The sequence below is a fragment of the Argopecten irradians genome, chromosome 11 (assembly GCF_041381155.1).
Source record: "Argopecten irradians isolate NY chromosome 11, Ai_NY, whole genome shotgun sequence".
In the NCBI taxonomy this organism is placed as follows: domain Eukaryota; kingdom Metazoa; phylum Mollusca; class Bivalvia; order Pectinida; family Pectinidae; genus Argopecten; species Argopecten irradians.
Genome location: NC_091144.1, coordinates 17315234 through 17340897, shown reverse-complemented (window position 1 = coordinate 17340897; position 25664 = coordinate 17315234). Strand labels below are relative to the sequence as shown.

The following is a 25664-nucleotide window of genomic DNA, read 5'->3' as shown; positions in this document are numbered from 1 at the left end:
ATATTGACAGTAATTAGTAGTGGCATCCTACTGTTTTTCGTTAGAGTCACTGTCCCATTCTCACACTGTAATGGAAGAAAGCTTTTCTTAATTGATGTCATAACTTTTTATTACACTTCATCTTCATATTATAAAATCATATATGTAATATATATAAATCATATATGATACTAAGGGATCATGTCTTCTACTAAATGTACATGAATATTGTGTCTGATTTCATCGAATTGATGATAAATGTGGTTCTCTGTCAATTACTCCCTTTGACCACTGTCCGTTGACATTAAGAGGAATCATGATAATTCGCGATAGATCATTTGACTGGTCCACCAGTTGGCGTTCTAAGATCAATGGCCCAGGCACAAACTCAATTTGGGGGCTAATTGTTTAGGTGTGAAATCTTCTGCCATTTGACTACATTAGAATCTATTGAAGGCTCGAGTTAATAGACTTGACCCCTCTATCCACTACTAGGTGATGTAATCAATTCTCCGGGGAGAAATTATTCATTTAAGGAATTTACATCATTGAGCCAATCAAGCGATGCCCTAGTGTAGCATATCAAACGAGCCTGATTGCCCAGCATGAAATCGATACACGGCGTTCCGGATAATGAAGACCTGCTCCGGTTTAGTCAAATACTTGACTTATGCTCGCTGTATCTTATTTTCCTGATGACAAATGGTGGCTGTTCATCTTTGATCCTATCTTTAACTGACTGGTATCGCTAGTCACATTCAAATTTATTTTGTGTAGTTATGTCTGGACATTTGAATTTCTTTCTTTTATAAGAAAAAAATCAAATAACTTGAAATATGTTTTACAGTTCAAATGGATATATTATTTTAAGATAATTACATGCACACAATTCTTTTTCACTTTTTTGTTAATACATGTTTAGTTTGTAAAAGTGATAAATCCGTCGTTCTTCAATACAAAATAACTTCTGTAAAGTATAATCTATAAAATACATAAATACAGGTCAGTTTGGAATTCAATAAGTAATATAATATTGTATATCATTCAAACAGAATATAATTGAATTTGTAAGCACGTGACTTTAATTGCTAAACTAAATGCGTATTTTAATGCATTATTATTTTACATTAATTATGTTATTACAATGGGTTTGTTCAATCAAATGCACATCTTCCATAAAATTACATTTTGTCGTTTACTATTTCATCTCCCCTAATACTGACATGGCTTCCCCAGGCTTTTTAAGAGATGACGGTACTAATTGCCGGTTGTCTAATTTTATATTTATAAATGAGACATCCTTTATACACTGACGGAGTGACATACCCGCCAATACACTTCCTCTTATTGCCGGCAATCGATTTCACAACTAATTTAATAAACGAACGATGTCACCCGATCTATTTCCGGAATTACTTCAACAAAATATCATTAGTTGATTGTTAATGTTCGATGTTTCCGTTTTCTCACCGACCGGATTCTGATCCTGTTTTTATATTCACCTCTCCTTTCACTGAGTTGATGGGGAATGTTATTACGGTATAGAAAATCAATGTACAGAAACCACAGGTAAATTTACCCATAATCAAATATTTCCGTTAGCTCATGGCTTCTATTATAGCTCAATAACGCCGTATAATTGTATCTCCCTATCAGAACGGTTGACGGGACCTCCTCTGAATGCGGGACTTTTGTAGTTAGGTTTTAATTCATTTGTTGAAAGAGCTAGCCTGAATCTGTATCATTATTTTATCTAGACATGAGCGAGTGGTTTCTAGTTGCAGGACATTCATGTGTTAGATTTTAATTCATTTGTTAAGAGCCCTTTACAGTATCCACCTAACGTTTCTAGTACAGGCAGACGTTGACATTCTTTGCCTTTGGAAAATAAATCGTCTGTTTCATATTGTTGTGATTTTATCAGTAGTCTTGCTAATGGATCGTCGGCCATATTGAATGGCCATAAACACTCTCCATTTGGCTAAGGTTACCATCGGTTGGAGCACCGGGGCATTTACTGTCAAAATATAAACTACTTTACAATTTTGTCATTTGTGTTATTAAAATTTTGCCTTCCAACGATGTTATATTTATACTCTATAGTTACATATCTCAGCGTCCATCTGTTATTGGTAATTCAATATTAGAAGTGATTTAACTGAAATCGTGCATATGCTCAAGGTTTTGATTCAGTTCAAGCCGAACCTGGGGACAAATCTGTGGTTATAGGTTAGAACAGGGAATAGAAAATGGAAATATCATAGCTATCTTATCAAACATCAAACATATCACAATAATAAACATAAACGTAGATTGGAAGAATTTTCGAAATAAGATTACAATACTGCAAACGGCCTTTTGAGTTAAAATATTATTCACATAAAGATGGGATTCTTCCATTATCAGATGTATTTCAGATTTATTATTCCGGAAGAAAACAAAAATTGGAGAAGCATTGCATTGTTCTTATTATATATTTCCTTTTTGTCTTTTATTTACACTGTTTTTAAATATGTTTATTAACAAAAAGGTGCTATTTTACCAAATAATGAAGAAAGCATCTATTAACTGTACCAATAGATCCACTGATAGGTTCACCAATAGATCCACTGATAGGTTCACCAATAGATCCACTGATAGGTTCACCAATAGATCCACTGATAGGTTCACCAATAGATCCACTGATAGGTTTACCAATAGATCCACTGATAGGTTCACCAATAGATCCACTGATAGGTTCACCAATAGATCCACTGATAGGTTCACCAATAGATCCACTGATAGGTTTACCAATAGATCCACTGATAGGTTCACCAATAGATCCACTGATAGGTTCACCAATAGATCCACTGATAGGTTCACCAATAGATCCACTGATAGGTTCACCAATAGATCCACTGATAGGTTCACCAATAGATCCACTGATAGGTTCACCAATAGATCCACTGATAGGTTCACCAATAGATCCACTGATAGGTTCACCAATAGATCCACTGATAGGTTCACCAATAGATCCACTGATAGGTTTACCAATAGATCCACTGATAGGTTCACCAATAGATCCGCTGATAGGTTCACCAATAGATCCACTGATAGGTTCACCAATAGATCCACTGATAGGTTCACCAATAGATCCGCTGAAAGAACGCTGTAGCCGAATTTCTTAATTGTCAACAAGTGCATGTTTACCAACTAGCTGTCAATTATTTAACCACAAGAGCATGAATTCTAGAAAGTCGTTATAGGGGTAGGATTTAGCACAGTAATATAACTTACACTTGAAATGTAATGTACACTGTATGTAAAATTTATTTATTCCATAATATTGTTTTAAATACCTCATGATGGCATATAGATAAAACAAATATAAATACGTGCTAGCCAAAATATTCTAAATAAATACGATAACCCTAGTGCGCTTATAAAATTCATATTGTCATAATCTCAAATAGTATCAGAATAAAATAATGTGTATATTAGTTTGCTATGGAAAATACAGCAGCCTTCTTTTTATTGTGCGTCAATAGTAATATATATTACAGAATAACTATGTAAACAACCATAAAACTCGTGTGTTTTCCTGTACACACATTATACAAATGAATGTATATAGTCAGTCCCCAGTGGTTTTAGGATCAGACTAGCTATAACTATATTGATAATTACTGTGAACGCCTTAGACTTTCCGTGCGTAACAATATCTTATTAGGATAGTCAGATGTTTTACTGTGCCTGTTGTCTACACCGAAAGTGGTGAGCCCATCAGTACTGTGATGGAGTCATAATGACTTATCTCGCAATGCATTGTTGTTATTGTTTTATCTGACTCGGCAGTGTCATGCATAACTCAAATATACTATTCCGCTGATCGCGTAACGGGCACATGTCAAATTCTAGCTACGAGAAGGACCTATGTAATATTCATTAATTTAGATAAAATCTCGCACATTTCACACCCAGTCGAAGGCCGGGGTAGTAGATGGATAACACTACAATAAACTTGCGGAAATCCTGACGATCGAATGGGAAGTGAAATGGTATTAGTAGGTTGATATCACATCTATTAACCCGTGAGCCCAAACGACATGAATTAAAAATTAATCCCAAAATAAATTTTAAAAAACCCATTTCCGAGTTCATATATCAATGGCTTGTTGTATTTATACTATACGGTTACCGAATCTCATTTTCACTCAAATATGTAACTAGGACTAACATTGATTTCTAGTGGTACATTCGTATAAATATTAAACACTCTTACAAATACACATTAATTTATCATTGGAGAACCATAATTAACCTAAAAAATAATCTAATTTTACATAAGTAGCGTTTGAGAAAAAACAAGGAATGTTTTGGAGATAATAGTGGAATAAGTGTTTATGAAAGTTGAGACGAACAAACAGAATGAAGTAAAAGTTCTCAAGATACATCTAAATGTCACGATGAGGACCAGTCTAACGGTTAGATTAAAACAACAGAATCTTCATGATTTCATACCAATCAATTCTATTTCCTTTGATTAGATTCATAGATAAAGAAAGTGTATTTCGTATGTGTAAGCAGGGTTTCTGTGATGTAATTTTTATGTTTTGAAATATCTGTGTGTTTCAGATTTTTCCTAAAGTTTTTCATGAAGTGCAATCAAAATTGTTTAAAGAATGCTGGTAACCCGAGAGATATGCGAAGATTCCAGGTGAGTGTTTGACTGTTTGCTGTGTAGACCGGTATTACATGTTAAACAATGTGATATTGTAATATATGGCTTAAGTGTGAATAACTGATGACAAATCAAATCTTAAATGTCAGCGAACGTTTTGTAATGGCGTTATATACTTATTGAAATTAACGATGTTTTTACGTCATTATTTCTGGGAAAATCACTGAATGGAATGTCATAAATTAATTAATCCCGATTTTGTCTCTTTAACCTTCAATTGTACATAACAATGTGTTTATTTAAAAAAAACCTATTGTATGTGTCTTGATCTGACAAAATGTTTGAATTTAAGAAAGAAAATAGTATCTAGAATACATTTTTTCCTAACCATAAGTCTGAAACCATTCAGAAATCCCCTGGTGTGCCCCTGTTGTCATTGATTTTGACGTACCACGTGGGTGATAATGGCCCATCAATGGCGGAGATACCCCCAATAAACGATGACCTGTTAGGGTCATAGCCTTCCTGGCCTTTGATCAATAGTCCTTCCACTTCCGCTACAGTTTGTAAAAAGAAACACAGTTTACTATAAACAAACACTGACATGATTATGGATGGCGGGAGTTTCTGCCTGACTGTAGCACAGAGACGTGATACGACTCGGCTCTACATATCCGGATTAATGTCCATGGTTGTTCCATTAGGGAGAAATGACAAGATTTTGTGGATTACGTTGAGTAGAATGTTATTAATACCGCACGAGAGCGATGTGAAGCGAAGGCAGACGATTATAATGTCCCGTAATGGTCGGCTTATTCCCTCGTGGCGTATTCCCAACCGAAATAGTCAGCAAACCAAATGTATATTAAAAATATCTTGACATATATGCACACTCACGGATGTAAAGAAGCAAAAAGTCATGCAAATATCGTCAATATCCACAAAATCCGATGCTATGTTGCCATGGTGATATGTAAATGATCCCTGTTAGTAATTAACTGAAAGTCCTCTTCCGAGATAATGACTTTCAAGTATGTAGGGACCTTTAACGTAAAAAAAATAACAGTCATCACATTTTTGTTAATATTAATTTGTTTTCTGCTCGGGTAGCGATATACTGATCATCTCTAATATCACGGTAAGAAAACGTACGGTGAACTAAAAACCATTGAAGATAGGTCATTAATCGGTTTTATACAGTATATTGTGTTTATGGACTAAAAAAAGGACGATTAAAACTATATCAGTGTTCCAGTATACATTATACAGGTATTTTTATAGTATGAAAATCGTACATATTAATGATAAAGGGCTAAATGGGAATTGATTAATTTGAATACATGTATATTTCAACGTGCATAATCAATTATTGTTTTTAGGTAACAGCGCTGCTTTAAAAACAGTAATCGAATGGAACAATAGAAATATTCGGTAGTAGATATAGATGTAAATTGACAAATTAGACAAAGATGTAAGAAAATAGAATGTAGAATGTTTCGCGTACGCATCTCTGTAATCTGGACCTGGTAGTGCTATAATTATAGTAACTACTAGTAACGGCATTGGATCATTCCAGCGGAATCCACAACAGAATTAAGAAGAGTCATTATATATATGGTGGATAGATCAGGTGACAGACTTGAATTAACTTATTTTCAAAATATAAATTTATCGAATAGATTCTAATGAAATAAAAGAAAATAAATGTCAAGGATGAGTATGCTAAAATGTCTTGATGCAGACGAATTAAATCAAATTAAATGTAAAAACAGGTTAACTTATGAATCGTCGAGGGTGTTTATACTTCCTGGTTGACATGAGACAAAACAAAAGTCAAATTAATTCAATAATAGGTCATAAAATGTGAAATTTAAGTCGTTTATAACAATGTTTATGTGGTATTAAAAATATTTTTAGGAGCCAACCCAAAATACATTAAATACACTTGTTGATTGGCTGGCATTGCAAACCAAACCAAACTTCGGTTTTCATTTTCAAAACATCGCCTCTCTCTGATTTATTGTATGTTTACCATGACAGACATTTAAAAAATTCTTTTTCTACGTATATATCTAAAGATTTCCTATTGAATCTAACCATCATTTGATTCCTTGTTTTTTTATCGAAATTAAGACATAAATATATTTTCCTTTTACCGTCTTGATGATAATAATACGATAATATTTTTTTAAATCTACCGGTAAAGAACCGATTTACGCCACATGTTAGACACCATACGAGCCCGGAATAAAGATGGCTGCTAACGACATTTCATTATTGGTGACGCTCGGGGACTCTTTCGTAGTTTGTCGGGAATAATTGCATCGTTTGTATTTAAATGTCTAGGGTACTGGGAGCGATCTAAATGGTAGCAAGCAAACAAATAAACAGCTTCATTGGGACATTGGCACAATGGCGTTTAGTGCTAATGAGATGGTCGAGGTTTACCCAATAAACATTGGCAAGTTTATTATAGTCCCAACGGGGACACAAAACTGGGATACAGAGAGATTCCGACTCGGTTTGTGTGTACGTCACGGAGTCAAACATCGTATTTATGTACGGAAGGCTTAAAACACCTTTAATCACCATCATGATTAAGTCTTTAAATCTGACTTCAATGTAAAAATGTTTCAAATTTTTTTCAGACAAACAAAAAGGAAAAAAGCAAATACAATTTTCTTAAATCAATTATTTAAAAAAAACGTAAATACTTGTTTCTCACAAACAGTTTTTCAATAAGTAATTATAAATACATTTGCATTAGAATAAAGAGATGTAATGTTTACGATTTTTCAACTAAAAACTCATATACGATAAAATGTCACTTGAATAAAAGAAGTATAAAATGATATAAGACGCGGTATGTGAATATTCGGCCGGATAGGGCACAAGTCATTCACTTGTCTTTCTTCCCGACACAAGTGTTACTGAGAGATATTATATTATCTGATATACTGATATGTACCACTTTCTACAGTACCAATTTTTCTATGTGAACAGATATCGTTATTCTGTTTGGAGACAATAAATGAAAATAGAAATGAGTATTTTAATTATTATATTTCTTTTCTTTACACTAGGTGGCCGTTTGCTCCACAATGTCAGTTGAGGGTCCACTGCTGGCGATTTCGGACAACATGTTCGTACATAACAACTCAAAACATGGCCGTCGGGCGAGGCGGTTAGACCCCACAGAAGGAGGTACGACACTAGATAGGCTTTACTATCCTAAAGTGAAAGTGAAAGTCAGTGCTACTAAATTCGACAGTCTCTCTTATGTGAAGGCTTTTATGTATTAATATCAGAATTATCGATAAAATTTGCTTTTGAACCTGACGAAGAAGAGAAAAATTCGACAGTTTTATACAGTTGTCATCCAAAATAAAAATAAAAAAGATAGTATCATACAGAATATATTTCCAATTGATGATGAACCCTATTATTATCTCAAATTCACTACCTCTGGTGCCAAAAGAGGTTTAACTGTCGAATTTAGTCACTGACAAGTTTCTCTTGCCATTGTTTTTTTATTTTTTATTTCTTAATTTGATTAGTTAGATCTATTGCATTTCATTTTGTTTTGTTTTTCTTTATTTCGTATATTTTGTTGCGTTACTTTTTGCTGTAGCTAGTCTATTTCGTGCAGTTTTGCTTACAAATCCCAAACGAACTCGTGAAAAATGGGCATGTTACCTTTAAGCTAGTTATTTTCAATTTCAAAATTCCAGACGGATAAATTTAATCAAAAGTTCATCAAGAATATTTAAAATTTATTTATAGTTTAGTTGATCATTTAGAAGGGGAAAAAACTTTTAACAAAAATGATCGCTGACAAACTAAAATAATTTCTATATAAGTTACTCTAATATAATAGAAAACAAAAACGTCGTTGGCAAATTTAGAACGTTTTCTATATAGTTTTGTTGATTATATAGAGAAGTACTATTTTAGGGTGTCCACCCGCTGCTCGTGTTCCTCTCGATTCGAATTAATTAAAAACTTGGACCTCTTTAACCACAACCCTTACTGGAATCTTTATGCAAGAAATCTATTGAACGTTTGATGAGAGCCGATTTCATTTTCATCCACGGTGGATTGTCACCTCTCACACGGGTCAGATTACCTAAAGACAATCATTCACTGATGGAAGATTATAACTTTAATTAGAATGACAAAGGAAAGCGTTTGAGTGACTGTTGTTGGCCAGCTGTCTACTTTTCGATTGTACCGGCCCATCTGGCTTGGCCCGACTCAAACATCTGTGGTACACTAGGCATTTCTTGTAGCTTAAGGAAAAGCGAACACTCTTAACTTTTTCCAACCATAAAAGTTGTTTTGATGTTTCGTCATAATCTTGGTTTTCATTCATTTTGCTCCTCGCTAACGAGTTTTAGAAGGACTTATTTGTTAAGCCTATATTATCATTAGATAATATTAAACCATATAAGGGACTTATAATTGCTGTCGTATCTTTGAAAAAAAATCATATTTATGGTCCGTTTATAATAAAGTTAGAAAATCAAAAATTGATAAATTCAGAGAATCCATATCGTGAAGAATTTTAAAGTATTGAAATTCTACATAAAAATGTTAATCAGCTTTAATAACGTGATCGAATTCAGCCGACCCCTAAACATAAACCGATATTCTAAATAAGATCCTTTGAACCTTATTTTCTGCGTGACAGGTTAGTTGGCGTCAGTCTTATTTCTGTCCGGGTCCAAACAATAATTTGTCACTAATTTGTAAGTTTTCAAACACTAACGCTCGATAAAATTGTTTGAATTAGCTATAATGGTCGTGATTAAGTACTGGCCAAGGGCTCAGGATACATAAAAGAAACCCATTCTTTTGTTCTTGTCCATCTTGCTTTTAAAGCTTTTCTGTTGTTTTTGGTTCAATTTGATTTTCTTGTTGATGTTACACAATAACTTTATTATTTAGTTAGGTTCAGTGAAACAATGTGATAATTACGTAGACGATGATTTTTCTTGAATTAGGTTAAGGGGAGCGCTGTTTATAGATATATAATACGTTAATGGACGCTAATACGATGATAATAAAGTAATATACTCTATGAAATGCATCGGGATGTAGTTCGGAATGCTAAATGGTTCGTTAAAACTGCCTGCTTTCATCTTAACTTAACAAAGAATTCCCCCATTCTTCATAGATGCTTGGTTTCTGGCAGACTCATATGGCAGATTCTCTAAGTACCCCAGGGACACAGCCATACTTAGTAAGTAATGCTTTACATCTTTTGATTGGTTGATCATGAATATTCCTGACCAATTGGAATAAACTACTCAAACTACTCATTGATGAATACCTAGTTTATGATAATACATTGTATATGGAATATAAATCATATTGTATCTTTTTTACATATCTTGTTGATTGCTTCGTTTAGTTACTCTTTATTTGTTTTCATTTAAGTTACCTTTTCTTTGCATTATTATCTTTAACTTTGTAGCTTTTTTTCATTCACTCTCTTTTTTTTGTTTATCTCACATCTAGATAGAGCAAACACTTACATTGTCTTAAGAAAGAATCTCTAATGCGTTCTTATGAACAACAAATTACAAGTAATTATGTTTTGCTTACAGCGACACCATGTATCAAAGCGATCTGTCCTAGTGAAGGCTGGACAACAGGGGGGACAACTGTCATCATTATTGGGGACAACTTTTTTGACGGCCTTCAGGTGGTGTTTGGGACAATGCTTGTATGGAGCGAGGTAAGTTACTTGTCATAAATTAATTATGAAAGAAATTAACATAATTAATTTTGTTTCATATTTTCGGATTCTCGATAACAAATTTGAAACATTCATAAAGAAATGCTGCCCAAATATAAACCTTAAATAAATATAATAAAATAAAACGAATTCAATTTAATGATAGGCTCAAGTGCAAAAAAATCACAGAGTTTCCTATTAAACATTAGTTGTAAAGAAATTCATTTGGCGTAATTTTCTAATTTACCTGTGTTTGGGTAGATGATTAAGCCACCATAGAAACATTGGCTAGATTTAATTGTAATGGAAATACAAACCACACTGCTGGATAGAGGAGATCTAATTTCTGATTTTCCAGCCTATTTAGTCTCGGATCTAAGCATTCCTTTTATACACAAGGATTGGCGATAAACAATGAAATTCAACCATTAGACGAAAGCCTGCAAATCTATTACTGGTAACTCAAACATTCAAATCCAGTAATGGAAGAGAAAATTAATTTTTGATGCGCAACAAAAGGAGGCTAGCTTAGCCTCGGATCGAACGCTATCAAAGGTATAATCCAGCATGCAAACTGCTATAATACACTCACAACGGTGGTGAGTGGGGATGCGTTATGACTAAGGCCAAACCAAAAGATTTTATGTTTTTCTTTTCATAGGCGTTGATGATTTTATTATCAGAGAAAACCCACATTAGATTTTTATTTTCTTGATATATGTTGTCTTTCAAACTGGCGTGCATCCAATAGAAAAATATTCAGTTCAAGATTACATTTGTTTTAATGAAGTAGTCCAAGTTTTTCACTGTTTTTTTTCATGTTCTTGGTTGATTATGTGTTCATTATTGACTAATTTCGTTATTATCTTCTGGTTATTAAGAATATGACTAAACCCAACAAATCAACACACATGGCCTATCCTTTGAATTGTTATATTTACCATCCATATATATCAGTTCTTTACGCTTCTTTCATTTCAATAATAGGACTCGGTATCAAAAAGCAAAGGCGATGCTACCATAAAGTGGATTTTCATTGCGTACTCTACCATCCGTTAATAATTCACTGTTTTCGGTACAGCCACAGAGACAAGTGCAAACATCCAAATAGGAAACTAATTGTGCTCCTTCTTCCCGAAAATAATTTGTAAGCTTGCATTTCCAAGTCCGGTTTAGAAATAGTCTTTTACCTTTTAACAAGAGACGGACTATTTAAAAGGATGCCATTTCGTATGCAAATAACAGGCGATGGATTTACTGGAATGGAACACACGCACGTGCTATTGTTTACCATCCTGCGCCTGTGTGGGGCGTTGGAGGGCGGACAATTGATCGACATACTCTATGAATGATTTATAAATCCCGGTACCTAGCCGATGAATACACCTTGAGCTTATAATTAACTATGAATTAAGACCAGCAATGTGTCACACCTTAACAGAATAATGCCCTCTTAATTTATAACCAAATCACATTATAAATGTGTAATGTGAAATTTCAGAGAATGTCTATATCGAATTATAAATGAGGCTGAAGCCGTGGATAGTAAATGTAAAAAAAAAAGAAATTATTCATAATCTATTTGACAGCCAAGTATGTAATTTTTGATTCCAGATAACTAACTTTTGTCTTTCACAATATGCAGTGTAATGAGTTGCACAAAATAACACGATTTCTTCTTATCTTTTTATAATAAAAAAGTTCTAAATTGAGTCGATCGCCGTCAATCAGTTAGCTAGCTCAAACGGTAGATCATTCAGCTAGAGGTCGAAGGTTCCGAGCTCGATCCCCGGTCTCGTCGTGATTTTTTAGCTCCTATTTCAATCCAAATACATTTCAGTTAAGGTTAAGATTTACATTCATAAGTGACTGTCCACGAAGTACAAATTACCCAGTGTGTCACCATGAATTACCATGGCTAATAATGGCAATGCCGACCTAGATTGTACTTAATCTCCAAACGAAAGTCATTGAAGTATGTGCCAGTTAGGGAGTCGCAGCTGAGTAGTATTAGTCTACTTTAATGATTATCAATGTTACGAAATTGATCTCCTAATCTGCAGCACATGTAAATGGCTTTTGACATTTCGAAGTCTTCCAATTATATAAAACATCGTTTTGTACCCTGGAGTGAAGGCCACCATCATATACAACACGTCTAATTGCAAAGCATTGAGAGAAAGCGTGCCGGTCTACTACCGAAATTCATTCTAATTACTGTTTGAAATGCCTGCCCGGGTTTTAGTGTGTATCGCTGTTAACAGGGAAATATGGATTGTTGTAGACACTGTATCACCTTTCTGGAGTATTTAAATCTACTCCCGGGGATATTTATAGTTCCTGCAGCACAAATGTGTGACAAACCTGCCTATACTCCAATTTCTCTGTCCACAGGGACTCGATGTCCCGACCACATTTTCCAGCGATTATGATGGGTTTAGAGTACGTCTACATGTAATATAACATACAAATTAAACGTATGTCTACATGTAATATTGCACGTACATATCAACTGTTCCTAGGGATTTATCAGTACTATCATAAACAATAATTAATCCCGAGAATCCACTGAGTAACTTTTTTGCGAAAAGTGCTTCTTTTAGATCAACTTGCAATGTTCGTCAGTGGATTGGGGAATTAGGTGTATCTTACATGATGTATGAATGCCATATGGTACTAGCTCTTACCAGTCAGTGTCTTTAAAAAGACAATAGCAATATACTTTTAAGTTTTGGGTAAGGTTGAGTGATATTCAAATAACGAATAAACTTCTTTGGTGTTTTTATTTGAATAGTTTTATTAATGAACTAATAAATTGTCTTGCTTTTCACTAAAAATACACGTTTCTCTTCTCATTTATTTTTTCGCATGACCAATGTCGTAATATTATATATTGTAATAACTATGTGAGAGTGTGTAGTCAATCTCATTTAAATATTTCCCGTCATGTGTTATTTAGAATATTATTTCCTTTTGCAGTTGATTACGTCACACGCCATCCGGGTACAAACGCCACCTAGACATATCCCTGGGGTCGTAGAGGTTACACTCTCGTACAAATCCAAGCAGTTCTGCAAGGGGGCGCCCGGCCGCTTTGTCTACACAAGTAAGTTTATTTATTTTATTTTACGGAGTTGCACGTACTTGTTCGAGAAAAAATATAATTACATTGTCTACTTTTTATATAGGACAAGAGGGGTGTGCCCCAGTGAGGGAAAGGACAAGAGGGGTGTGCCCCAGTGAGGGAAAGGACAAGAGGGGTGTGCCCCAGTGAGGGAAAGGACAAGAGGGGTGTGCCCCAGTGAGGGAAATATAACCATCGCTACTAGTTAACTATCAGATAGATAATTTACACCAAATGTTGTCAGAAACATTTTTGGAAAGAATAAGAAATTTTTAATTAAAGGCATCAGTGTTATTCACGATATGTCTACAGCACTGAAAGGTAAATTTATTTGGTAACAATGCTCCCTGTTCACCGAGTCGGTGTTGAAGTACAGGGAAATGAAATAAAATAAAGGTGTCTGTATTTGTCTCAGACAATCCCATACTAGTTTTAGCAGTGATACTAATTAGTTTACCTGCCATTTAAACTCTTACATTCTTTTTTTTACGACAAGCTGTTAAACGTGAACTACTAACCAGCCTAATAAACCTTCGACACAATTAATCAATCAATCAATCAATCAGCCAATCGATCAATTAGTCTTCTTCGTCGAATGGTTGTAATTGTCAATTCGACTACATTTCATCGACGTGTCATTTCTTCCTATTGTGAGTAATCAACTTTAACTAGGACGCAATACATATAAACATTAAGAACACTCTGTCAAAGGCAATAAATAAGATTCATTGAATAGGCTTTTAAAATGTAAAGAACCACACTTCAATAGCAATGGAGTTGTTGTACTCTGCATAGACTGAGAACATTAAGGATACATTACGCTATAAATCATCCAATTTCACGGTTTCGTTTCACAACGGTTTTTCAGTATGCGTCACGGTACTATTCTTAGAAAGTTTATTTCACATTATGCAATTAACATTAGTAATTAAAAACCACAGAAGAATACATTTCTCCGAAATGATAACATAAATTTGATGCGGCGCCAGAAACATAACACTACCGTCTTCCTGTTTTGATACTTCCATGTTATGCAACTTCTAATTGCTCAAAAGAATAGGTCAAAATGTCAGAGCCACATTCAGAGCTAAATTCAATCTCATGATTTGACTGGCTATCGCATTTTACATGTTTCTATGTGACATATGGGCTTATTAATTCGCTGTCAAATAGAGAACAATCGACTATATTTCTATGACATCTGTATCTTTCGGTGCTGCAAAGCTCTATCCATCACATTGACGTGGGCAATGAGAGAACAGCCTCGTCCTAACGTTCATTGAATGGCTACATCGCGACATGATATTAGCACGGATGTCAGTGTCGAACGATGATTTTCTAATTCCTGTAGCGGTAATGGTAGAACTTGCAGTATTAACGCCTGACGAACAAGCTCAAAGGTTCCAGGAGCTTTCATTACTTCAATAAAACTCTGCATCTCGCAACGAGACACCGTCGACTATGGGGCAAATTACTTCTCTCTCTTTAATTATACGGCGGAGTGATATGCGCGTGAATCCTGATAATATATTGTCGTGTTACTGTGTTGATGAATATCAATATAACATTCATCTCGGACCAACGCAAGGTGCTAAAAGCCGTAATTATCTTTCAGGCGAAAATGAAACATATTTGTGATCGAGTATGATTTTTATTGTATGATTGAAGCATCATTTGTTCCCAAGGTTTATGACAGATGAGATGAAAAATGAGATTAGAATGTTGTCTATTTATAATATTGATTTGTCCAGCCACAGAATGGATACTATTAATAAAAAAAACATGAACTATTTAAGTGATGACGTATGATTATGAGGGGATTAAGGGGTAGTAAACAATGCTTTGATTATCTCCCCTTTTTGGAATGGAATTGTTATTCGGAACTATGCTTTAGTTATTAAACCTTATCACCATAGTTTTATGGTCATATGACAAGTCCCGACGCATTCCTTTACTGTAGCAGTGCTATTCTGACATTGAAGAGATACAAATGTCAGTCTATTATCAGATACGGAGATCAATATAGAATCAATTGTGAAAATGGAACTAGGTATCCTTTCGTAGGATATTGTCCCTATTACGCATTAGACGCCAATTAGAGTTACTTTTACCGAAAAAAGTAAATGTCGATGGTTTACCAAAGGATTGTGTTTTCATATGTAATACATACGCTTCCAAGGACTGATATGTATAATTCTTTGTGTTTACGCTGGCAGATTATGTGTAAACATGCTTTGATTACAACAATACGAAACGTTCGTGAACATTAGGAAATGCATAATACCGATCGTAATCCCCACTATTCGAGATCTATTTTATCTATAAGTCTCTGTCTTCTCAGAGTCATATATTGCTATGACAACGGAAAGACGTTCATCATGATTCCTGAAACATATGTGTCATGTGTTGAAAATGCGTTAAGCTTCGAATTATTTCATATGTCGAATGCCTGTTTTGATTAATACTTAAAACCCAATGCTTCCTGATCGCAATTATCGATACGATTAGACAAGGCCAAGACTGAAAATTCCATTTCAAGTCTTATATCTGTAAATTTCAGTCTCCCAGAGTGTATGCCAATGTAATCGTCAATGCCTTATTTGTAAATGAAATGGTTACGAACTCTATTTGAGACGGACCATTTATCTGCGTTTTTTTTAAACTGAAATGAATTCATTTGTCTTCCTTTTAATTTCAAAGTTTGAACCTTAATTCCAAACTCTATTTTGAACGTTACATCCTATGGAAATCAATTCCGTGGACGTTGAACTAGATTGTTAAATTTGATTTCGTTTCTTTCAGCACTGGCTGATCCTACTATAGATTATGGATTCCAGAGATTGATGAAGCTAGTACCACGACATCCGGGTGATCCTGAGAGACTTCCGAAAGTATGTAAACTGATGTTACTTATTTATCACTCACTAATGAAACATCAAACGTGTCATATGGATGTCTTTACATAATTTAGTCTACATGGTTATATTCTGACTTTCTATTCAAATCGTGATTATATTTTTTTACTTCGAATTTAAAATAACATTTATTTATTTTCCAAAATTTATTTATGTCCCAAAATTTATTTATTTTCAAAAAATTATTTACTTTCTAAAATTTATTTATTTACAGAAAAAAAAATATTTTCCAAAATTTATGTATTTGTTTTGTTTTTCTGTTTTGGATGGAATACTGTTATCTAAGTTGTCATATACAAAAGTTCAAATTGCAGTAAAGTAATTTGATTTTCTTTTTAATTTCTTATCTATTTAATTGTGAGTTTTGGAGTAAAAACTGTAAGGTCATTTTCATGAATACAACAGACTCAATCACAAGGAAATAAAATATGTTTTTACTGTTGAATGCATTGAAACGCCTATTAAAGGAAGGCACACAGTTTGTTTTCGCTCAAACACAGAGGTTAGTCGAAGGGTTATAAAGAAAATTACAAGATTACGATTTCTGATCTAATAATAGATAGAACACAGACGAGAACCAAGAGAGCGTTCCACTGTCTTTGTTTTTAAAAATCTAACCAACATTTATTTTATTTATCTTGGTGGATATTATAACTTAGACTATATATTTCCCATGTTATAAAACAATATATATTACGAGCGTGAGGACATCAGGAGTTCCCTATGGAGACACATTAATCCTTTTTTATTATTTGGGTACAGACATTCAAAGTGCCATAATTTAAACTACTTGTAATTTAAAACAGTGTTTAATCATATTGAACGATTATAACCTGCATTTGCTTACTTTTTGTGATCTATTGTTCTGGTTCAACTACTTTTAGAGTAATTTAACAGTCTCAACGTTTTACCATTGTTAATATTTTTTCTCTCTCTTTCATAGGAGATTATCTTGAAGCGAGCAGCAGATTTAGCCGAGGCGTTGTACAGTATGCCACGGAATCATAACCAACTTTCTCTCCCTCCTCCCCGGTCTCCAGCCATGAACAATGGCTCACCTATGTCCAGTTTTAATTCATACGCCGGTCAATTAGCGGTCAGCGTACAAGATACCAATGGCCAGTGGGAAGAAGGTTAGCATTAATTTGAAATTAATGAAATTATCATTATAATCATAACAACTAATAATTAATTTAAGTATTACTTCTAAAATATTTTATTTTTATGTAATCATGAATTTTAATTTATTTTTTTAAGAAAAGCTTTGCTAAACAAGTTTTCGCGTAGTATGTGTTAAATTAAAAAAAACTCACATATTCAATATACTTTGTTCTTAGATGAGGATAATAGTTTTTTCGGCCTCACTTACGTTTCATTATTCGATATGCATTTTGAAAATTACGTAAAATATCTTACGTGAATTGCCAGTGTTTACATCTTCTGTATTGAAATATACCTTTTAGGTTACACAAGAGGTCAAGCATCAAGCGTGTCCCCCAGGGGTTACGGCTCAAATGGCTCCACGCCCCATAGCAACGGAAGTAGTTACAGCTCAACAGCCATGAATGGTTATCACGGCGGAAGTCTGGGAAATATGGGTAAGCATTTGTAGTCCCCAAACATTCATTGATACTGCTTCAATATGACTGTACATCTCTTCAACCAAATGTAAATGGACATTCAGTACCGATGAAGGGTCCCTGATTATTCTGATTCTCCACATAAATTGTGCACCTTTATCATTTACCCCAACATTGAGCATTAGCATTTGTGTCTCGTGGATATTCATATAGTATAGGACTATTGTGTTGTAGTATGCATTTTGTCTTATCTATCAAATGTATTTTTTCACACATACACAAGTACAAGTACAACACAGTTGTTGGATTACAAAGCTGTTGGAGATATATTATTCGAAAGGCTGAGAGATTAAACTCTATATAAGCAATGGACAGTATTAATTTGGGAGAGCTATCACGTAGTTGATTGGTAACAGTTCTAAGGCCTTGACTGGATATTAATTTGTTCAGATCCTATCAAAATCCGTTATGATAATTAGTTTTGTGAATTGGATAAATCATCACAAATCATTATGAGTATTACATTTGGTTTTATCCTTGTGAATGATGCTGGATTTCCATAATCAAATATCAGAGAATGCGAGCCAGATGCTAATAATTCTTTTCGGCAAACATAACCCAGCTCCCCTACTCCCCTCTCCTTCTTAGTAGCAAATGCTTTATATTTAGCTGCACGCCTCATCTGAAACCAATTGTCTAACTAACTAACCTTAAACACTGTTACTTGTAATTTCCTCTTTCAATTTGCAAACAACATGATCTGTTCAAACAAAATAACGCCGTATTTATTAAGTTGGGGCTCTATCGGTGTCTTCCGCATACAAATTTGTTGTCTTTTGTGACTGGATCGAGACACATTACTCGGTGTTCCCGTTGGGATAGACATTTTATTAGTCAAGAAACAAATTTCTTGTGGAGTCCAGTCTTCGGGGAGAGACGTGATATAGTCCAGGCATGTTAACACCGCCAAACCTTTACACAAATCTAGCTCTGTATGCCCATATAGAGCATAATTGCTGTCGGGATTAAATACAATGTATTGTCCTGTTTTTCATTGTACCCATCCGGTTTCCCGAACAGAAAATCTCTGTTTTATTTGATTAGTAATGTCTTTATCCAAGCCTGTTTAGGACTCATCCGTCTGAGTAAGGGTTATCCCCTATTACTGTTTGCTATCTAGAAACAATTACAATGAATAGATGTTAAAACTGTTAATTTACTACAATTATACATTTGTTGTGAATTTTGCAAATGGATTGCGAAAGAAGTAAACAAGTGTATGATTTACATATATTTTCTTTGGATTCTTACACATCAGATGTTTTCATAGCTATACACAAAATACACATAATATTTTATTACAACATTGCAATTAAATTAAATTGCAAACTTAAATATTTGCATCGATCCAAGGTTAAAAATAACTGTATAACTTGAAAATATGGTAATTCGCATCCAATTATTAGCACATAGATTTCAGTTTCTTACTTGAATGCATTCGCTGATTATATGCCTTCTGAAGAAAGCTAATTCATTTCTATGTGTATTTATTGTTTAATGTTCATGCTATTTCTATAGCTAACCGTAATGATAGCCGCACTTGTGATCATAACATCACTGTTGTCTCGGGGAGTTGTTTGTTTGTTATGTACAGGCTGTTGTTAGCTTTTTTTTTTGCAATGATTAAAATACAGACGTCTTTGCCCTGACGAGTTGATCCGGTGCGATGTTTCCTAGCTGAATGGCTCTGTCATTATTTCGCCTGGTTTTGGGGTTGATAGTTTCACATCTATATTTGGTCTTGGCTGGCATCCACCTAATTTTGCTGTGTATCATTTTGTTTTCTGCAGTGGGTCCCTCACATTCACCCTCCCTGCCCCCTCCTGTACCCTCCTCCGGTTATCAAGGTGGAAATGCGCCAGGGATATTCTCTTTTTCACCAGCCAATATGATCTCTGCAGTGAAACAGAAAAGCGCCTTCAATCCTGTGGTGCGGCCTCCGGGTACGGGCGAAAGTCCACCCACTGCGGGAACCATACCGTCAGGACTTGCTAGTGGGTGGGCGCACCCCATTCTCAGTGTTAGTATCTTCGTAATTAAACAAAATTATTTTCAATTAATTTCATCAGCTAATCGGAAATAGGAATCGGTGATACACTGCAGATTGGGATATTTTTTCAAAAAAGGGAAAGAAAGAAAATGGAGAATCAAATGAATAATTCATGAGTAAACAGAAAAGGTGTTATGGAAAGGCAGAGCGAAATCACATCCAATCTACAGTGTAAATATTTCCATTATAGTTTCAACACACATTACTTTTCAAGACGCTTAATTTTACTGCAAGAACATATTGGCTGATCATCTTTAGGTTGATTTCTATATGATAATGTCATTTGATTGTTTGCCGTATGCCATTTGGGTTTTGTTACGTTTTATGGAAACCTTTTGTCATGTGTATGTGGTTTTAAGACATTATGTATAGTGGACAATGTATTTTGTTTATTTTCAGGAATGAGCAGTATAGTGGCATCACCATTCTCAGCTGTGAATCCCTTCGCTCTACCGACGTGTAACGGTCAAACGTACGGCAGCTCACTAATATCATCGGCAAAATGATCCTTCTAACCCGTTTCTACGTAGTAACCGACTATTAAGACATGCCGCGAAGTGGACCATACTATGTGTGACGATATCACGACACCTCATCTTAACAAGACATTGGCTGAATGGGAGAATTGATGTTTCCTCTAGACATCATTTGCCCTGATATTAACAGACTAGTTTCAGACATGACTTTTTGGGGTGTCTCAGTGATATACGGGCTAATATATGTAAACATTGTTGATTTGCAGACGAGAACGATGAATAAGTGTGAGCATTTCCATTATATCACATGGTCAAATCACGTGAGAAAGGAAAGATTGTTACAAACAAATGCCTTACTATGAATTGCTCATTTTAATTAACAGGGATTTACTCATCTGTGACCAGTGTGCACCCATGTGTAAGTCGTTTAGGTGACTTAGGTTTCTGATTTAATTTTAAAACTACTGCAGGAGTCTCCAGCGGTCATCACTAATCACAGTGCTATAATTCTCGTCTGAAATCTCTGAAATCACGGGACTGCAACGTGACTTGGCAGTGAACGTCTCAACTAGGTATCACATAGACTCACAAGTCTTGATTGACTCAGTGTGATGGGAATTGATGCTACCTTACAGTGCTGTGAATTCATTTCATGGACTTTATTTAAATGTGATAATATGGAAATACAGATAGCGTATTTCTGTTTTCTGTTTTTTATGATTATTTACTTACCATTGATACAAAGGTATTGTGTTTTATCATTAGATTAATACTTACATGTTAAACCTATTTCAATATTTATTTATAAGTTTTACCTTTATCTAGTCAACCTTCTATATCGTTCTGTAAATTTCTAGTCACTATTGTTATAAGTTAAGTAGCATTTCTTTTTAATGTAATATAACAAAATATAATTTTACATACATGCATTTTCATTCTGCTTTGTACACATGAAATTCTCAAAAAGCAAAAAGAAAAAAAAACATGAAAGTTCCAATGAGAACTCGAATTAAATTACTTTCAAACTAGTGGTATGCCGTTATTGTAATTCCGGTTGTTTCTGGGTTAGTTTGACAGTGTTTGACCTCGGCTGTGTTCTATACATTAGTACAGAACTGGTTAACACTTTTCCTTGTTTTTTTATAAGAACATTTCATAGTATGATATTGAATTAAAACAGGACTTAGTGTAAACCAGTCGTTCGTGAATTCTTTCTGATTTTCGCGGGCGATAACAAATCGCGAAAATCAATCACCGTGAAATGGTTGGCAGCAAAGACAGAGTAGATCGATTTGAGTCTACAAATGTAATTAATAAAGAATCGTCAGACATGAAATTGTACAACGCCGCGAAAATGTCTTGGTTTACAGTATGTCTCCCCTGCTCAATACTCACACAAACACTCAATGATTTATTTATTTGTGTGCCAAACTAATAATTCTAACTCATATCCTATCACCGGAACCTTGTTAGTAAATGTTATAATTCTGCGGATATTTCATTGTCAAAATATTTACATAAGTTCATAATATAAAATTAAAAGTATTTAATCATTTCATTTTTCGTTTTTTGTTTCAAAATTAAGATTATCATAGTTAACTTGTTGAATGAAAAAATAACAAGAAAAGATGGACTAACAAGGTTCTGGTATGTTGAAATATTAAATATTAAAAACGTCGATAATTGTTATAACTTATTTAATTTATCTTCCATTGATTTTGCTATTATGACGTTTCAATGTACTTTTTCGAAAATATATCTTTCTTCTTAAAAGTTTATTCTTTCGAATGTTTCTGCCTTTTTTACAAACTTTGTTATGACTTGTTGTGACAAACTTGATGCTAGTCTGTATGTGTGTTTATAGTCCTACCGTGGTATAGATCGTATATGTGTTAGACGTGTGTTAGCGATGGCCATCAGGCCATTCCATTCACAAAAACTAATTACTTAACTGAAATGAAAAATTCAAACATTGAACAAAATGACAGTTTGTAGCTTAATTTTTATAGAAAAAATCTGGTTGCATCTTAGACTGAAATAATTTCCAAATAAATCAGGAAATATATCGAGTTTAAGTTAGTTTATATAAACCTTTTTATTTCGAAGTTATATATCTCGAATACTGTTTAACTAAAAGTATTTTTAACCACATTTCAAATAACATATTCATGTAAACTTGAATAATGTGTTAATGTGGTCAAGACCACATAGAAATAACGAGGTTTGACTGCATTTTGATTTAAATTATTTGCACATTTAGAAGTATTAAAAAAATGCATGTTAGGTCAAAATATTTGCCACAAATTTATTTTTACAAATTTTCGTATCAAGTCATTCGACATGGAGCCTGCCAGTGTCGATAGTAGAGTATTTATCTCTCGTTCCGTCCGAATGGAATATCTGCTTCAATCTGAAATTGTTACCGTAAAGTGTGTGTTTTCTAAGGCATGTGCCGACTTAAGAATTTATTTATAATTCTCGCTTAAAAGGGAAGTAACTCTTATGATATTTTATTTGATCAGATAATTTTATTTTATAGACATTGTACAAATGTTTCAGCGTATCGTTCCTATATGTCACTCTCCTAGACTACTCAGCTGTTGATGTTTTGTCTAAATTATGCCTAAATCATGGAGTATTTTTATACACGTCATTTTACACGAAAACGATCTTTGGTTTTATTCCATCTTTAATCTTAACAATATAAAACTTGCACAAAAAGCATTAGTTATTACCGCATAAAACACCATCTCTAAAATTTGTTGAATGAAGCTTAACTCTAATGCTTGTATTTCCCCAAATCATCAACTTTATGAAATTTCTATATTTGAAATCCTATTTGAAACGTGTCTAAGTAAAATAAAAAATTTTCACTTATTCGACAATACAAAGAGTTAGGGAATATAAGGGAAAGCAAGTGTATTGATATAGACATTGAAAGTAACATAACGTGTTCCAATGAAATACTGGTATATTTGTCTTTAAGTACATGTTCAGCAATGTGTGCAATATGTTAAACACTACACATATCGTTTATAAATCAAACTTATGTATGAATTAAGTTTAGAAGTTCCGGAATATCGGAAATGTCGGAGGGCGTTATCCGAAATCGTTTTTCATATTACACAACACTGTTCAGAATGAAAGGTTCACTCAGGTTTAACTGCATATGTCAACTTATTTTAATTCTTTTGCATGTTAAAAAATTATAAATATTATTGTATCAATTTAACTTTGTCTAACTTTGATGTAAATTATATTTGAATCTTTAAAAGTATGAAAAATACGAATAAAAAAATTTAAAATCAAATGAAAATGTTTTTGTTTAACTATTGATGGGTACACAGAGTGACCATGATGTGGTTGGATATGTTTCACGTCTTATTAACAGCTAGGGGGGGCATTTGAGGAGGTATCAGGTTTAGATGACAGCAGAAATCCATATTTATCGAAAATAAACAACGACCAGCGGTCAGTGACTTGCACCTGTCCCACAAGGTATTCGACCAAAAGGTGGAGGGATTGAGGTAATATGTCGGGACATCTAAACACATCGGCCGAATTGAAGTCTTGCATTAGTGTACAATTCAACTTATTTTAGCTAACGTGTTCTTTTGTCTTCGCACAGAAAATGTACATGGCAGCAAGTTAATTAAAACATTTTACAGACAGATACTAACTTTGATGTCATCGCCATTTTCCCATAGCTAAGATCATTTGCAAGCTTCTATCATAACTATTTTGTTGTTTTGGCAAGATAGGGATGTTTAATGGTCTGTTACACCTATGTTTATAAGAATTGAACGAGACATTAATTTGGGATATCAATGAATAACCATAAAACTGCACTCTAAGTAAATCACTTAGTGTGTATATATATAAAAGTTGCGTAGAAAATAAGTGTAAATTAGTTACAACTTTAATATCCGGCAGAGCAGACTATTATATCAAAAATTTACAATAGACGTTCAGACTGATTATTTGTCTATACCTTCAGCAAAACTTATTTTTAATTTTTCGATATATCAATTGAGAGACATGAAAAGAACAAATAAGTTTCCCATCACGACCACAAATCGATAATAAAGACATATTTGTGTATTTAAATATCACTTATGGGCCTTGTTGACTATATATGGTACAAAATATGATAGAGCCAAAAAATAAAAGATCATACGAAAATGGCGTTTCCTACTTTCATCGCATATTAAAAATGATAAGAACCAAAGAAACACGAATCGCAAATTCAACACCAATCGCTGACAATCAAATTCAAGTCATTCGACAATAATTTCAAATAAGTGCAAACGAATGATTTTAAAAAGTGTTACTAAAACATTATTACATCTCAAAAGAGATACGAAAGAACTTTGTATAGTTGAGTAGTGAGACTTGTGAATACTGCATAATGGCTAATATTCACGGATGTTTAATTTCGCCAAATTCGCGAACCCATCCAAATTCCCTTACTTTATCAAAATCATGGTTTCACGTATTAGGCATCAATTTGTGGAAGGGATATTTATACTATTTAATCTTTATATATATTCTCTACAAAGACTACGAAGATAATTTACAACGAAAATATACCCCGCGAATACGTTTCTAACAGTAAATCGCGAAATTTTAGACCCACAAAAACTTAACAACTATACAGTAATAGATCCAGGTGTTTCGAGGGAGTGAGTGTTCTCTACTCTTTCGATGACAGCCTCTTTACCAACCTGGGTCAATCGCTGGTACATTTGTAATCTTAACAGTAGATCAGGGTGGAGATGTTGCTGAGCACTTCTAGTGTCTGACCTCATCACACATGAAATTGATATGTTTTGTTTGCAATGTATCAGTAAATACTTGTGAACTATATATTAAACCAGTATATTTCCTGACGCATGTAATTGTGAAAATAAGAGGAGTTTGGTAATCATGTCTTCTCATAGATCGAATTGACAAAATCAACTATGCTCCTCTTTTCGTCACACTGTTTTTTTATTCTCATCTAATGCTGAATATGTCAATAATTCATCAAGACTTAAAACCGAGGTTATGCGATTCCTCCCATTTTAGGTATATGTAGGCT

The 25664-nt window shown here is 34.0% G+C and overlaps 1 protein-coding gene across 6 annotated transcripts in view; it reads left to right on the top strand.

Moving 5' to 3' along the window:
* The window catches only part of LOC138334873 (transcription factor COE3-like), a 55952-nt gene extending 32058 nt beyond the window's left edge, over positions 1-23894 (top strand). For 2 of the 6 annotated variants that reach the window (XM_069283685.1, XM_069283686.1), the window contains exons 7-16: positions 4594-4675; positions 7723-7843; positions 9816-9881; positions 10249-10379; positions 13359-13485; positions 16306-16394; positions 17362-17551; positions 17882-18016; positions 19849-20078; positions 20508-23894. In XM_069283685.1, coding sequence (XP_069139786.1) covers positions 4594-4675; positions 7723-7843; positions 9816-9881; positions 10249-10379; positions 13359-13485; positions 16306-16394; positions 17362-17551; positions 17882-18016; positions 19849-20078; positions 20508-20513 — 1177 coding nt within the window. In that variant the 3' untranslated portion in view covers positions 20514-23894. The remainder of the gene's footprint in view (positions 1-4593; positions 4676-7722; positions 7844-9815; positions 9882-10248; positions 10380-13358; positions 13486-16305; positions 16395-17361; positions 17552-17881; positions 18017-19848; positions 20079-20507) is intronic. The other 4 variants (XM_069283687.1, XM_069283688.1, XM_069283691.1 and 1 more) reach the window with 2 other exon arrangements.
* Positions 23895-25664: the final 1770 nt, after the last annotated feature.